The sequence below is a fragment of the Rhinolophus hipposideros genome (genome assembly GCF_964194185.1).
Source record: "Rhinolophus hipposideros genome assembly, chromosome: 5".
Taxonomy (NCBI): domain Eukaryota; kingdom Metazoa; phylum Chordata; class Mammalia; order Chiroptera; family Rhinolophidae; genus Rhinolophus; species Rhinolophus hipposideros.
In genome coordinates, this window is record NC_138051.1 from 65,288,056 (window position 1) to 65,303,679 (window position 15,624).

The 15,624-nt window shown below is 34.1% G+C and overlaps 1 protein-coding gene across 6 annotated transcripts in view; it reads left to right on the forward strand.

The window, feature by feature from the left end:
* The window catches only part of TMEM260 (transmembrane protein 260), a 58,132-nt gene that overhangs the window by 29,355 nt on the left and 13,153 nt on the right, over positions 1-15,624 (forward strand). For all 6 annotated transcript variants that reach the window (XR_013993282.1, XR_013993283.1, XR_013993284.1 and 3 more), the window contains exons 6-11: positions 1,554-1,733; positions 3,846-3,886; positions 7,152-7,235; positions 8,542-8,656; positions 9,893-10,062; positions 11,980-12,151. Coding sequence is in view for 3 of the 6 variants with exons in the window: in XM_081047407.1 (XP_080903533.1) it covers positions 1,554-1,733; positions 3,846-3,886; positions 7,152-7,235; positions 8,542-8,656; positions 9,893-10,062; positions 11,980-12,151 (762 nt within the window). In the remaining 3 variants the exon portion in view is untranslated. The remainder of the gene's footprint in view (positions 1-1,553; positions 1,734-3,845; positions 3,887-7,151; positions 7,236-8,541; positions 8,657-9,892; positions 10,063-11,979; positions 12,152-15,624) is intronic.

Below are 15,624 nucleotides of genomic sequence, written 5' to 3' on the forward strand. Positions count from 1 at the left end.
CCATACAATGATATTTTTTAAAAACTCCCCTGGTGATTCTAGTGTACATGCAGATGGGACTTGGAGCCACTCCCCTGGTGGACTGTGTGAAACAGCTCTCGTAACTGTCTCCCGATTTCCCCACACAGAAGGAAATCCTGCAGCAAGTTCATCTTACCATTCTCAGTTGAAACATATAATATGTAGAAACTGCCAAAATATAAACATTCACCTTCTTTAAAACTATTTTTAAGAATAGCAAAGGCATGTTAGTCAATTAGTTATTTCTTACACTCGTGTCATGCCATCATGTTTTATGCATTCAAGTCACCACTTTAGAAATATAAATGAAATCAGTACTATAATAAAAATACTCCATTTTCAACTGAAAATGTTTATTTGAAAATGCTAATATAAATCAATTGCTTGCTATACTTCTGTTGAATACAAATTCTGGTTCTTGTATACCTTGTCATATGAATTTTCCTTTTTTGTAGAGGAAAAATTGGCAATTTCCAGTGATGATATTTATAAGAGATCCCCTCTCCCAATTACTAAAGCAACCACTATTTGAATCTTTCTAGTAAACTAGAATTCTTTTGGACTTAATCTTTGTAAGACTTTGTCAATATTGTCCTTTTGTTTTAGAACTGTGCAGATAAGAAATATATTCTCCGGATAAATACCCAGAAGTAGAATTGCTGGGTTCTGCTTTATAGCCTTTGTTTTAAAGTCTATTTTGTCTGGTATATGTATTACTGCCCCGTCTTTTTTTGTTTGTTTCCATTTTCATGACTATGTATGGTATCAGATGGGGTGATCACTTCATAAGTTATATAAATATCTAATTACTATATTGTACACCTGAAACTAATACAATACTGTATGCCAACTGTAATTGAAAAATAAAAAAATAAGATGTGGAAGTATAGAAAAAAATATATTCTCATATGAGGCAACATTGTTATATAGAACAACACATTTCTTTCAGTACTCCTTTCCATATGTAAATTGAAAAAAAAAAGACATTTGGATGAGCTGGGTGGTTATTTAAAAGCTATCTTCATTTGTGCCCAGTATTTCCATGAAATGTGTAAAACTCTTGTAGAAGCATATTGTCCATGTATAATGGTAATAGAGTACGTAGATGAAGTCTACTCCTGATGAGGGGTGACGAAATGAATTGGTATTAGGACATATTTGGGCATATTTAAAATCAGCCAAACAACTTAATAACTTCCAAGTGTGTTAAGTCAGCTGTGCAATTCTACTTGTCGTGACATGGTTTTAAATGTAAAAGATGCAATACACGTGATACTCACGAGTCTTTGCTAATATTATTTGCTTCACTCAGATTTCTTCACCTGTCATGGAAAGGAGTTCAGACTGATGCAATTCTCTAGTAATCCACGGTAATCAAAAGATTTAACATAGTATTCTGTAGTGACTTAATATACATTGAGAGATCAGCTCTGAGTAAACATATTTGATGTTTTCCTTGATGTGTTCTTGAAGTTCCAGGATGAATCAACTAAAATAAACATTGTTAAACAACACAATGTGCTCCGATGCAGGAAATCTCCCTGGGTTCTTTGTTGAAGTTGAGCTTGTACTTCTCAGCTGGTCTACTGCCCTATGTCTACCTTCCTATCTCATCCTACGTCAATCAAGCCCGCTGGACCTGGGGAGACCAGACAACATTGCTAGGATTTTTGACTCATTTTCTCAGAGAAGAATATGGAACATTCAGTCTGGTAAATTTATATTTAAAGCCCTTATAAGGAATAGGTGGCAAAACTTCAGTATTGTGCCTGGACCTCGTCTGAAAAAAAAAGGGGGGGGAAAATCAGTGTTTATCAATGCCAGTGTTTAGAATTTTCATTTATTTATTAACAAACGGCCCCTTTAAATGTGGCCTTTAACATACATTAGAAAAAAATTGGAATCACTTAGCCTGACATCATACTGTTGTATATTCTGAATATATTTTTAGGATAACAAGCATTAAAAAGAGCCTGCGGGGGCCGGCCATGTGGCTCAGGTGGTGGCTCAGGCGGTTAGAGCTCCGTGCTCCTAACTCCAAAGGCTGCCGGTTTGATTCCCACATGGGCCAGTGGGCTCTCAACCACAAGGTTGCCAGTTCAATTCCTCGAGTCCCGCAAGGGATGGTGGGCTCTGCCCCCTGCAACTAAGATTGAACATGGTACCTTGAGCTGAGCTGCCACTGAGCTCCCAGATGGCTCAGTTGGTTGGAGCAGGGCTTCTCAACCACAAGGTTGCCAGTTCAATTCCTCGAGTCCTATAAGGGATGGTGGGCAGCGCCCCCTGCAACTAAGATTGAACACAGCACCTTGAGCTGAGCTGCCTCCTGAATGGCTCAGTTGGTTGGAGCGCATCCTCTCAACCACAAGGTTGCCAGTTCAAATCCTCGACTCCCGCAAGGGATGGTGGGCTGTGCCCCCTTCAACTAGCAATGGCAACTGGACCTGGGCTGAGCTGCGCCCTCCACAACTAAGACTGAAAGGACAACAACTTGAAGCTGAACGGCACCCTCCACAACTAAGATTGAAAGGACAACAATTTGACTTGGAAAAAAGTCCTGGAAATACACACTGTTCCCCAATAAAGTTCTGTTCTCCTTCCCCAATAAAATCTTAAAAAAAAAAAAAAAAAAAAAAAAAACCTGCTGCCAGCAGTTCAAGCATTTTAGTCTTTTTAGCATTCATTGGATATCACTTTGGGCTCTTGGTCTGTGACTAAAAATATTTGGAAAAGATTAAAGAAAAAAACTCAAAATTTTTAATTTACTTTGACCAAAACTTTCTTTTTCCATATTTAATGAATCGTATTCATGTTAGTATTCAGTGTAATACTTATGTGTAAATGCTTTATAAAATATAATTTCACTAAATGTGTGAAATTTAATGTGTTCCAAAGAAGTTCAAAAGGCTTGTTTTCCCTAACATATAAATTAGGGGAAAACACTAAAGTGGTTACAGTAAAGGTTATTTGAACAAATGAAAGGATAAACAGATTTTCTTTTTTAAAATATGGACAGTTGTATCAGATTTTTCTTTCATGGTTTGTGCTTTTGGTGTCTTAGCCATGCAAAAAACTAAACAATTTGTTGCTCAAGGGTACATACAAAAGTAGTGAAATTGTGTATTTTTAGAAAGTAGTTGAATAATTAACATAAAATTCATGGTAATAGTTACCAGTGGGGGCATGAGAAAGGCAAGGCCTATTGATACCTATTTCTTAAATGAATGATGAGTTCACAGATTTTTTAAAACTATCATGTAAATATACATTATATATGTTGTTTGTATGTCAGAGATATTTCATAATAAAATAGGGTAATAAGAGGATAATTATTATTTTTTTGCTTAGTTTGATACTTTAAATTTATATTCTGGTTTACTTATATTGGTTATTCCATTAAAATAATACTTGAGGATCATTCCAGATATGAAATTTGTATAATTCACCTAGTTGTGATATTATAGTCTAACAGGTGATAATGAGCTCTAATCAAAGTACTCAAAAAAGAATTTAAAGAGACTCTGTAACAAAAGTATAACGTCTATTAATTCATTAATGTGTTCAACATTCATGCTGGAATCGTTTAATTGATTTTTAGCCAAGTATTGTTTCTGAAACTCTTCCTAAAGAATGTCTATGTTTAGTTTTCACTGACTTCTCTTTAAAAATTCAATAAGGCTCTGAAGTAAAGACTTTGAATTAAGAAAAGAATTGCACTGTACATTTAAAATGTGAATCTTCTAAATCAAGATAGTTAAATATAATAGCCCAAAAAAGCTTCAGTTTAATGCTTGTGCAAATAAACTTTTCTCATTTATGTTTAGGCCAAATCTGAAATAGGATCCAGTATGTCTAAAATTTTACTGTAAGTATGAAATATTTGAAACTATTTCTAAATGAATTTTCTATTTTTTTAAATTATTTTTTGGGATTTCTGAGTTTCTCACTTTGTGAAACAGTGTGTCTGAGAAGTAGTTTTCACCCATATAGTTAATAGTTGTTTGTACATACTGTCAAATATTCTACCATTTCCTTCAATAAGGTAAAACTTACAGTGAGTAATAAATGCAACAGTGAATGAGACTATTAGGTGGCTACATAGAACCTATAAAACTAAAATGTTTCAACTTTTAGTTGGATACAAAATTACCCGATATAGTATTGCTTTATGAAAAATTTATGCTTTGTTCTGATTTTATATATCCTCTTTCTTACAGACATTTTGTAACATTGTATCAATTTGAACAATTATTTTCTTGTTATCTTGGATTGAGCTATGCTTTTTTAATTTTTTAGAGCTTAATTTATTTAATGTTATTTCAAGACTTTTCCTTTAGGCTGTCCTTAAGCTCTATTTTTTATTTGCATATTTTTAATATTCAACCTTATTAAAGCCAGTTTAAGCAAATGTAGTTCATCTTTATTGTCTATTAGCATTCATTGAAAAATGGGTTAATATTTGCTGTAAAACTTAAAAAGATTAAGACAACTTGAAAAATATCCAGACCAATCCTGTAATATTTTTATATTTTCAATATAAAATTAGGGAAGAATAGTTTTCTACAACACTGAAGTGATTTAACTAATTATTAATTTGGGATTCTCAGGACTATTTGAAAAACATTTTTAAAATATGGGGAGAATATTTCAACTCTATATACGAATTAATTCATAGGTTCTCACAATTCTTATTTAGTTGTTAACTTTCTTTCTCCCATCCTTCATTTCTTTTTAAATGACTTTTTTCTCTATTTTCCAAAAGAAAGGATACATAATCATTATGAAGTTTAGAAAACACAGGTAAACAAAAATAAGAAACTGAAAATTACTATAATTCCAACATGTTAGAGATGACCACTTTTACTAATCCATTTAACATTTTTGTCTATATTCTTGCAATATTTTTGTATGTTTTTTTGTTTTAAAAAATGGAATCATAATATACATATTGATTTATTAGCCTCCTGTTTTTTCGTTGTATACTGCATCTTAAAAATATTTTCCTGCCACCAATCATTCCTATATAACCTTTAGGTAGTTTTTACAATAAATTTTAAATTTATTTTTTTAATGTCTGACTGAGACTTTTGTGTCCCTTTTCTGTCTTTTCTGTCTTGTTGGAGAGAAGGTAGCAAGAAACTCAGTTTCTGTTTTAAAGATAAATAGCTTTGCCAACATCTCTGGGCTTTTACGTTATCCTACTTTGCTCCGTGCTGAAAGACTCACTCCTGCCCATGTCTATCTCCTTTTCATCACACTCAGGATGACTGGTATATTTTGCTTTAACAAATCCCACATGAACTCCAAAGAATTCTCAAGAGCAATCCTAGATCAGACATCTAACTTTTATTAGCTTCACATAAAAGTCATCTATTGCAGAAATTAAAGGCCTCCTTTACATTGAAATAATAGCAGTTAGGGGCGGCTGGATGGCTCAGTTGGTTAGAGCGTGAGCTCTCAACAACAAGGTTGCCGGTTCAATTCCCACATGGGATGGTGGGCTGTGCCCCCTAAAACTAAAGATTGAACATGGCGGCTGGACTTGGAGCTGAGCTGTGCCCTCCATAACTAGATTGAAGGACAACGACTTGGAGCTGATGGGCCCTGAGAAATACACTGTTCCCCAATATTCCCCAATAAAAATTTTTTTTTAAATTTAAAAAAAAAAGAAAAATAATAGCAGTTAGGTCATATACCCAGAAAGAAGCATAAAAGAAAGATAACAAAAGTGATGACCATTCACACTACTTGTTAAAACCAAATCATAATGTAAAATGGAGGTATAATCTTAGCACTCTGATTGAGTGAGATAATTTCTAGTCTTTAATTGTTTCAGGTGGACAAGAGTGTTGAGAAAAGCAACTCATAATTAACTTACTAGAAAATCCTTCAAAATGATGGAACCTAATCATCTACCCTTTTCCAGTCAAGCAAATTAAATTCTTTCCTCATGCATATCTCCAAATTGCAACCCTGTACAAGGAAATTACTGAATCTAACCCTAGGCAGTGACCATGTTTTAGAGCTTACATTTAAGCAACAGATCTCCAAGAATTAATTTTGAGACTGACTTCAGTCCGTTTGAAGAATAGCTTGAAATGGGCCTCATGTGGGAATCAATTTTTCAAGTGTATTTGAAAATGAGTAAGGATATCTTCTCATAGTAGATGAGTCTCCATTAGTAAAATATACATTGTGTGGTTTCCATAATTATGACATCACATTTTCTCCAGTCAAATTGCCAGTAGGGAGAAGAAAGTTCTTTGAGATGGTGTATAGACTCATTTGTTTTTTAAAAGAACTGGAAACTGCTGGAGCTACCGTGTTTCCCTGAAAATAAGGTCTGGTCTTATATTAATTTTTGCTCCAAAAGACACATTAGGGCTTATGTTCAAGGGGATGTCATCCTGACAAATCATACTAGAGCTTATTTTCTGGTTAGGTCTTATTTTTGGTGAAACACGATATTTTACAACTCAGAAAACACTTGTAAAATGCTTAATTAGTTAATGGAGCTAATGGAAGAATTTAGTTTAATTGTAAGGGAAAAAAGGATACATTTCTTGGAGCTTCCTTAAACATTTTTTGAACCAAATAATATAGAAAATAAGGAACCTTTTAAGGAAGAAGATAACCCAGAAAAGAATGGTTGGAGATAACTTCTTTTGTCCTGTCTTTTTTTTCTTCATGATTGGATCTCCAGAAAATAATTTGAATTAATTTTGTTTTCCATTTCTAATCACTGGAGGCCATGTTTACACTGCTGACAGAAGAAGTTAAAAAACCCATTTCAAATGACTTCTTTATCAAACCAATCGGGGATACAAATTGGTTTATAATTTCAATACAGTATACCAACATCACAAATTCTGAAGAATTATTTGTTCTGATGCTACCCTAAATTATATAAGTTGGTAACCAAATGTTATAATTGGAAAACATTTTAGAACTGTTTAAAACTCTTTCTTGTGGTACTTTTCCTCCCTAATTTGAAAGAAGACAAAATAATTTTAAAATCTGATGCCAACCCTTAAAATTATTCAGTGCATAATCAGATGTATTTTACAAAGAATGTTTTATTTGGACCACATTTGTTTTCTGCCAACAATAAGTTAGATTGTCTTTTACAGTTCTCAGGTAACAAATATGAGGACCGAACTCTCATACAACATTCAAGCCCTTGCAGTTTGGGCAAATATATGTTTAGCAAGAAAGTGAGTAATATAATTCCTTTTCCTGTTATTGTTTCCATGTTCATTAATTAATATTTTAATATGTCATTGTAGAACATTGCCACTAGTATTTTATATTCCAAATAAATGACTTTAACTACTTCTATGAAGGCAAATGCGTGTTGCTTTCTTGCTAGTTTTTCTGATTATAAATTAATGATTTTGAAAGATTCAGAAATATATTACAATCTAACTAGGCAAGTCATTTGATGTCTTAATCTTTGGTTTGATCTCTCACTCTGACCATAGCCAGTTATTATTGTTGCTTTGCAAAAGAAGCAAACAATTATTTGAATTCCTCTGAAGATAAAAGTAACCTCCAATGATAAAAGAAAACAAAAAAAAAAATAGCACTATTAACATACATTAATTTCTTGTTCATTTATTTTCTAGTGTGTTGAATGTATTTTTATGTAAATGTATGTGTTTATAGTTTTATTTTCTTAATACTTAACATTATATTGTGAGCATTTCCCCAAACCATAAAAAATATTTAAAATCACTTAAATGTTGGTATAATATTCCATTCTATAACCTAGGAGAATTAATTTAAATGTTCTCCTATATTAGGATCTTTAGATGGCCTCCACTTTTTCCACTATTACCGTGTTTCCCCAAAAATAAGACTGTGTCTTATATTAAGGTTTGCTCCAAAAGACATATTAGGGCTTATGTTCAGGGATGTCATCCTGAAAAATCTGCTATAGCTTATTTTCTGGTTGGGTTTTATTTTTGGGGAGACACAGTATAAGTAATAGCCAAGCATTTTTCTGGGTTAATCCTTATCCACATTTCTGGTAATTACTTAAAGATTTATGTGTACATGTCAAATTACTAGGTCAATGACAGTGAATGTTTTTAAGGTTCTTAATATATATCATCAAAGTAACTTTTCTTGAAGATCATACTAACATACATTCTCATACAACCACATTCTCACTAATGTTGAGATTTGCATTTTAAAATATTTTGATTCATGAAATTGTTTTGTTTGCATATGTTAATTACATCTTAAATTTAACAAGATTAATCATTTGTATTTCTTCTGCAAATTTTAACTATATCTTTTGCTGCATAGTTCCTAGTTGTCTACAATATATAGTACAGTGTAATTTATTATTATATTTTGGTTATCTAGTCCAACTCAAATTTTAAAAACTCAGATCCTTCTTTATTCCTACTTAAAAATGGAAAGTTTTATAGTTCCAAATATTTTTCTATAGTTTAAAACTGTATTATTGATACTCATGTTCATAAATAATTTTTGATATATTTTAATTTTTTATAGGGACAGACAGAACCCATCATTAGTATGGCTTTTTACTGGAATGTTTTGCATTTATTCATTGTTCTTTGCTTGGAGGGCAAATTTAGATATTTCAAAACCACTTTTCATGGGTGTGGTAAGTTTCATTTAGATATATCCTTTGACCAGAAAGTTTGTGAAGAATGTGAAAATTTGTCTCTCATGAATCTTAGAGAAGAATAAATTAGCTCAGAAATAGTTAAAATTGCATATACATTATTATATTTTCAAAAGTTAACTTATTGAACCAGTAAGGCTAAGACCTCTTTTTAGAAAAGAAAAATGCAATGTTTAGTTAGCACAATAGTTAAATAGAAAAATAAATGTAAGGTATCTTTAAGTTAGTCATTTTATGTGTGTGCTTACACATATAGGTACCACTGCATTTCTCCTGGAATTTCTGGTTTGTAATTAGGGGCTCTTACCAACAAATTTCCTTATTTTTTAACTCACCGGTCCAGGCCTATGCAAAACAGCAACTATATTTCTGTTTTTCCCTGGGTGCCATTTCTCAGATTCTCCTTATAATAAAAACTCTGTAAATATAGGTAGCTTTTTTTAACAGCTGAAATCAATATGGTTTTTTTGTGTTCAAGAGGCCTAATAAATAATATCCTACTTAATCACCTGAGTTCTGAATAATTGAGAACTAAGATAAACCAGCACAACAGGCGGGAGAATCACCTTTGTTGCTGATAATGCTGAGATTGATGAATGTGGTTTATATCTGGGCAAGGGGGCTTCCTCACCCTGCATCCCATAATAGGCAGACCTACCCACTAGTCACAGGCAGTGCTCACCCCACTGGTGCCACAGGGACAGAGTCTGCCACTGGACAAATGCTTCCTGTGGGCAGCTCACTTCCAGAGGAAAAGAAAGGAAAGGGGAGGGCTATGCAGGCCCAGCCCCAGCTCCCAAACTCTCCAGTCAGCTCAATTCCTACAATCCTAAGGAAGAAATAAGTGAGAGGCTAGAGTGTTATACTGATGGAACTTCTCCACGTGGAAGGAAACATCAGGAAAAAAGTGAAAGCATTTCTCCTCCTCTTCCACCTTACATATTGCAGGAGTTCAACATGAAGTCCGTAGTATTGAAAAGAATGTGTGGATCCAAAAAGGGAGATTCGCATGCCACACTGGGAAGGAGGAATGTTTGAAAATTGAAAAATAAAGTAACGTGGAGTTGGAATGGAGAAGTCAGTTAACAAGACCTGAATGACAGCAGGCATAAGCAACTAGATATATGCAATACGAGTATTTTTAAAATACATAAGTACCAGATGAATTGCATGAACCAGCCAACCGGCCCTACTGTTTGCATGCCTCTTCTGCAGGTGGAAAGATTCTGGATGCAGAGCAATGCAGTGGTGGCTGTCCTCGCCGGCATCGGGCTGGCGGCATTGGTTTCTGAGAGTAATCGAGTGCTGAACACCAACGGCCTTCAGTGTCTGGAATGGCTTTCAGCAACTCTTTTTGTGATTTACCAAATATATTCCAATTACAGGTAACGTGGTTATGTTTATGAAAAGTTTCATTCACACTAGAGACATTTGATATTTTGATTCTAGGACTTTATTTCATCTTTAACTTCTACTAGTTTTCACAGTAAGATAGTGTTGTTGGTCTAAATGCCATGGTTCTTAAACTTTTGAACTAGAATCTCAGTGTGAGTGATGTGGAATTTTAGGTCATTGCAAACAAGCACTCTAGTGGTACACATAAACTGTTTGTATATTTTCCTCTAAGGAACCCTAGAGATATTTTGTAGAATCTGGAGTATATGTAAAATTCCATGATGTAAAATACCACTTAGATAAAGAGTAAAGACATTTGGCCTTTTTGTATGCCCTAAAGTAATTCACTCTATGCTTCAAAGATTTTTTCTCTTGACTAGTGTCTGGCCCTTATCTAGTTCATTCTGTAGTAGTGAATACTAATGATATGAAATAATGGAAGTTCTAAAAGTTTCTTAACTCTTAGGCGTTATTAGTATTTTATGTATTTTTCAATAACCTTTTATGTATTTTTAATAATCTTTCTAATGAAAATCTCAGTCTAATATAAAAGATGTCCAAGTTTTAGATGCTAGTTCATTTATTTCCAGCATCATTGAGTAAACATTACGGAAGTGGAAGAGTCCATTGGAGTTTTATTATAGTGAGATTTGATCGATATTTTAAAAGGTTAAATTTCCTCTTTCCACTTAACTTTGAAAACCAATCCCAGGAGGCCTGTTGGGATCCCCAGACCCAAATCCACAGCTAGCTAAAGAAGGGTTTGCCAAACCCACAGTGCGTGTTTCCCAGCCTTTTTTTTAATACCAGTCTTCTCCTAGCTCAGGTCTTTAGGGCAATCCAGGCTTAACAACAGTGATGCCTGCACAGGCTGGGTGGTTTTATTTTGTTTTGATTCTTTTATTTGCCCCCAGGTGAATGGAATAGATAGTAGTATCGCTGGGTGGTGAAATGTGAGGCTTCACCCTGCAAGGTAGGGAGTCATGGGAGGAAACAATTTCATCAGTTACAAAGGCAAGGATAATATTTTGTTCCTGGAAGTGTTTATTTGCTTTGTGATACTAACCCAACGATTCAACTTTAGGCTGTGTTTCTCAGAACCATTAAATGTAATGGACCTGATAAGAACAGGAAGGACAGTGCTGGTTACGTTTTTTGATGCTTTTACTCTTGTAGTCGTTTTCTTTTTTCATGGGAAGCGCTCAGAATTCGTGCCAGTTTTTCTTTGAAGTTAGAACGTCCACTTCATCATTGAAAGGAATTTTACTGCTGTTGTTGGCAGTGACAGATAATGGCTGGAGAGAAGTAAACAACTCAGGCACCTATTCCTTCCCTCCCTTCTCATTGGTCTCATTCCCTAATGATTTCTCCACGTAGATGGAAGCACAGGGAGCCTGTGGTTCAGGGAAGTGGTAGAAAGGATCAGCCTTGGATGCAAGAAAGCCAAACAGGTATCATCCCAGTTTATGCTGGAATGGGCAGATTTCATTTTGCATTTCTAAGTATTCCTTTGGACTAACTGGAATTAACATGAAATTACCTTAAATTCCAAGTGGAATCAGAAACCTTACTTCTTTTTAGGGAAATTGGACATGCTTTGAGGAAAACAAGGACTTATTTTTGAACACTAACTGATTCTCTTTTTATGGAAATGATTATAAATTCCGGAAGTGAAGCAGTACGCTGATTTGTTTTCAATTGAACAATTAGTCCATTCTTTTTTTTTTCAGATGATAGTGTTCTCTTTTCAAATATAAACATGTTTTTAGAAAATATAAGTTAGAATACTTTGAAACACTAAACGTAGAGTGAGTGATGGAAAAGGAATGGGCAGAAAATAAACCCAATCTTATTAAAACTGAAGCAATGTGTTACTATTTTAATGTGTTTTTGATCCTTTTATTTAGCATTTGTGACCAAAGGACCAATTACGTGATCGATAAATTTGCAAAGAACCTTCTAGCCTCGATGCCTCATGATGCAATTATCTTACTCAGAGGAGATCTGCCAGGAAATTCTCTCCGCTACATGCATTATTGTGAGGGACTGAGGCCAGATATTTCATTAGTGGATCAGGAAGTAAGTATGTGAAAAATGTGCTTAGAATAAATATTGTAATTATACTCATTTAAAAACATATGTCTTTAAAAAACTATTTTTTTAACAGTGGATGGGTACAGTTATCACTCTTAGGGAGAATATGTATCACACTTTTGTTTATTTTAACTAATAATGTAAGTCACATGAGTTGCCTTTTTCTTATTGAAACTGAATGTTTTAAGAATTAATTTTGAATGTGTTTCATGTTCGATGCAAATAATACCCTGGGTCTTTAGTTCACATAACAAACCATGAAAATTGTGTATTGTAAATTTATTTTAAAATTATTTTCCATTCAAATTAATACTGCCCACTGGTCCAGGGATTAAAATAAATTAGGTTGAATATAAAATAAGTCATACTGCAGGTAAGTAAATATTTCACTGAAAATAGAAATTACTAACCACAATTTTGCTATGGAGTATTTATGTAAACTTTGTTGATCCTATGAAAAAAATACCCGGGGTGCCAAAAAAATGTACACATTTTAAAAGATGTTATCTATGTATTACTTTTCGAAGTTGAATTACGGTAACAATGTGTAGTTTGACATTCGCTCAAAAGATGGCGTTAATCAAATGAATGCTAGTGTCATTCACTGTATTGTATTATAATTTTAATACAGTTTTCCTTTCTTAAAATGTGTATACTTTTTTTTGGCACGCTCTGTATATGGTGATGGAAAGAGAACTGACTCTGGGTGGTAAACACACAATATGATATATAGATGATGTATTACAGAATTGTATTCTTGAAACCTATGTAGTTTTGTTGAACATTGTCACCCCAATAAATTTTAATTAAAAAAAAAACTATATAAACAGATTTGCACATATAGGAAAATTTGCAAATTACACATTTTTGTAAGCAGTTTGCATTTATATCAAGTACATTAATTGATTAATTTGATCTTCAGTCTAGCTTTTGATAAAAGCTAGGTTATTTGTTGACAACATGGTATCGCAGTATGATTTTAATCGCAATATGATTTTGGGATAGCAGCTAATATAGTTGAGAAGCTTGGATTTCAAAATTAATTAGACCCAAATTCAAGTCCTCATCCTATCATTTCCTGGATATGTTGCATGGGGCTAATGATTTTTCCTCTCAGAACCTCTGTTTCCTTATTTATAAAATGGAAATGATCATCATATAAGTTACATTGCTTTTGAATGAAAGAAACAAAATTCCTAAGAGTGTCTTAAACTGTGGAGTTTTTAATGTCACATAACAAGTAGTCTGGAGATAGTTGGTTTTAGGATTGATAATACAAGCAGTTCAATGACGTCAGCTTTCTGGGGCAGCTTCTCTTCAGGTATCTTGAACTGATGGATGCCTCGTTCCAAACATCACATCATAAAACCAAGCCAAGTACTCATACTCATCCCCCTGGCTCTCTACTGGGAGTAACATGTGCCCCAGTAGCCCCTAGCAGACCTGTACTTGGACCCCACTAACCAGTATTGGGTCATGTGCCAACTCCTAAATTACTCACTAGCAAAGAGGAATGACTAGATCCAAGTGTATTGCGGCCCTGGTTACTTGATCAAAATTAGAACTGTGTTAGAAAAAAGAAGGTATTAGCTGTTGAGTGGACAATCAACAGTATCAGATGTAACGATTCTCACTTAATAAGGTTATTATGAAAATTAAATGGAAAACATTAACATCATAGCACACAGTGGGTATTTAATTAATGTTAATGTCCCCAAGAACTGAAACTATTGGGTAATAAAATCAAATTCAATAAGTATTTTGTGAGTATTTACAATATACACTTATAATAAAATTAGTCATTCAAGTTAAATGACTTGTATAAAGCAAATAAAACATACGCATAATTGCTAAATGATATCCAAACTTTAACAAAGTTTTGTAAGTGTGAATAGGAGTATTTTATTTAAAAAAAGAAAATCTATACATATAAAAGTATAGACAAATAGATATTAACTACAGAATTAAGAAAAATTATTTTTCCTGATATTAGTGATTTGTGGTAATCAAAAGAACATATCAGGATATGTAATTAATTTGGAGATACTAATAGATTCAGTTAATTTAACCAAAAGGGTTTTTATTTTTGAGGCCTAGATTATCATTATTATTTTTTCTTTTTTTAATTTATTAGTTTCAGGTGTACAAGACAAGGTAATACTTAGACGTTCATCATTGATATCCCTCACACTGTGAACCCCCCTCCCCCCATCCACTATCCCTCCGACCTCACACTGAGCCATCACATTATATATATAAAATTATAGTTGGCATTCATTAATGTTTAGCTTCTGGTATACAATGCCATGATCAGGCATCCACAGTATCCCTGAGGTGGTCTCCCAAATAGGACGCATGTCCATCGGATACCCAACAAAATCTTTACAACATTATTGAATACGTTCCCCAAATTAATTTTCAAAAAACCCTGAGGCAATCTTGTGGTTACCAGCTGCTTCCTAATCCCTGCACCTTTCCCCTTATCCCCCCCCCCCGCCCATCTAACAACTCTCGGTTTTTAATTTGTGTCCCCAAAACTGTTTCTGATTAGTTCATTCACATAGTCTTTTCTTTAGATTCCGCATATAAGTGAGATCATATGGTACTTGTCTTTCTCTTTCTGACTTATTTCACTTAACATAATGTTCTCTAGATCCATCCATGTTGTTGCAAATGATAAGATTTCTTTCTTCTTTATGGCTGCGTAATACTCCATTGTATAAATGTACCACAGCTTCTTAATCCAGTCATCGACCGATGGGCATTTCAGTTGTTTCCATACTAGATTATCATTATTATTGAGCTTGTCAAGAGCAGGGATTATATCTTATTTATTATAGGTGAACAATACTTGTGTTTTGAATGAATGGAGTAATGACACATCTCTGTTTTGCCTAGGTTGTCTAGTGTGGCCACTAAAGACATTTCAACTTCAGCAAACATAATTTGAGAACTATTCTATGGCAGGCAATGTGCTAGGTGCCCAGCCACAAAGAGGAAAAGATACAGTCCCTTCCCTCTGGGAGCTCGCAGTCTAGTTTGGCATAGGTTAAGAGCTACAAGTGCTACAGGAGCATATCATTCTGCTGTGGAAACTGGGGAGGGCATCATAGAGGAAGTGATATGTGAGCTGTTTCTGAAAGTTGAGCACACCTTCCCTATCGTGTTTCCCCGAAAATAAGACCAGGTCTTATGTTAAGTTTTCCTCCAAAAGACGCATTAGGGCTGATGTTAAGGGGATATCATCCTAAAAATCATGCTAGGGCTTATTGTCTGGTTAGGTCTTATTTTCGGGGAAACACAGTATAAGAATGGGGGAAGGTCATTCTGGGAAATCCATCAAATGCATGGAGCAAAAGAAAACTAGATACTGATCTTGCCAATGACAATCATAGCTGAAGCCATGAAATCCAAGGTTTAGGTCACTAGAAGAGTAGTCAGTGCGACATACCTCAGTT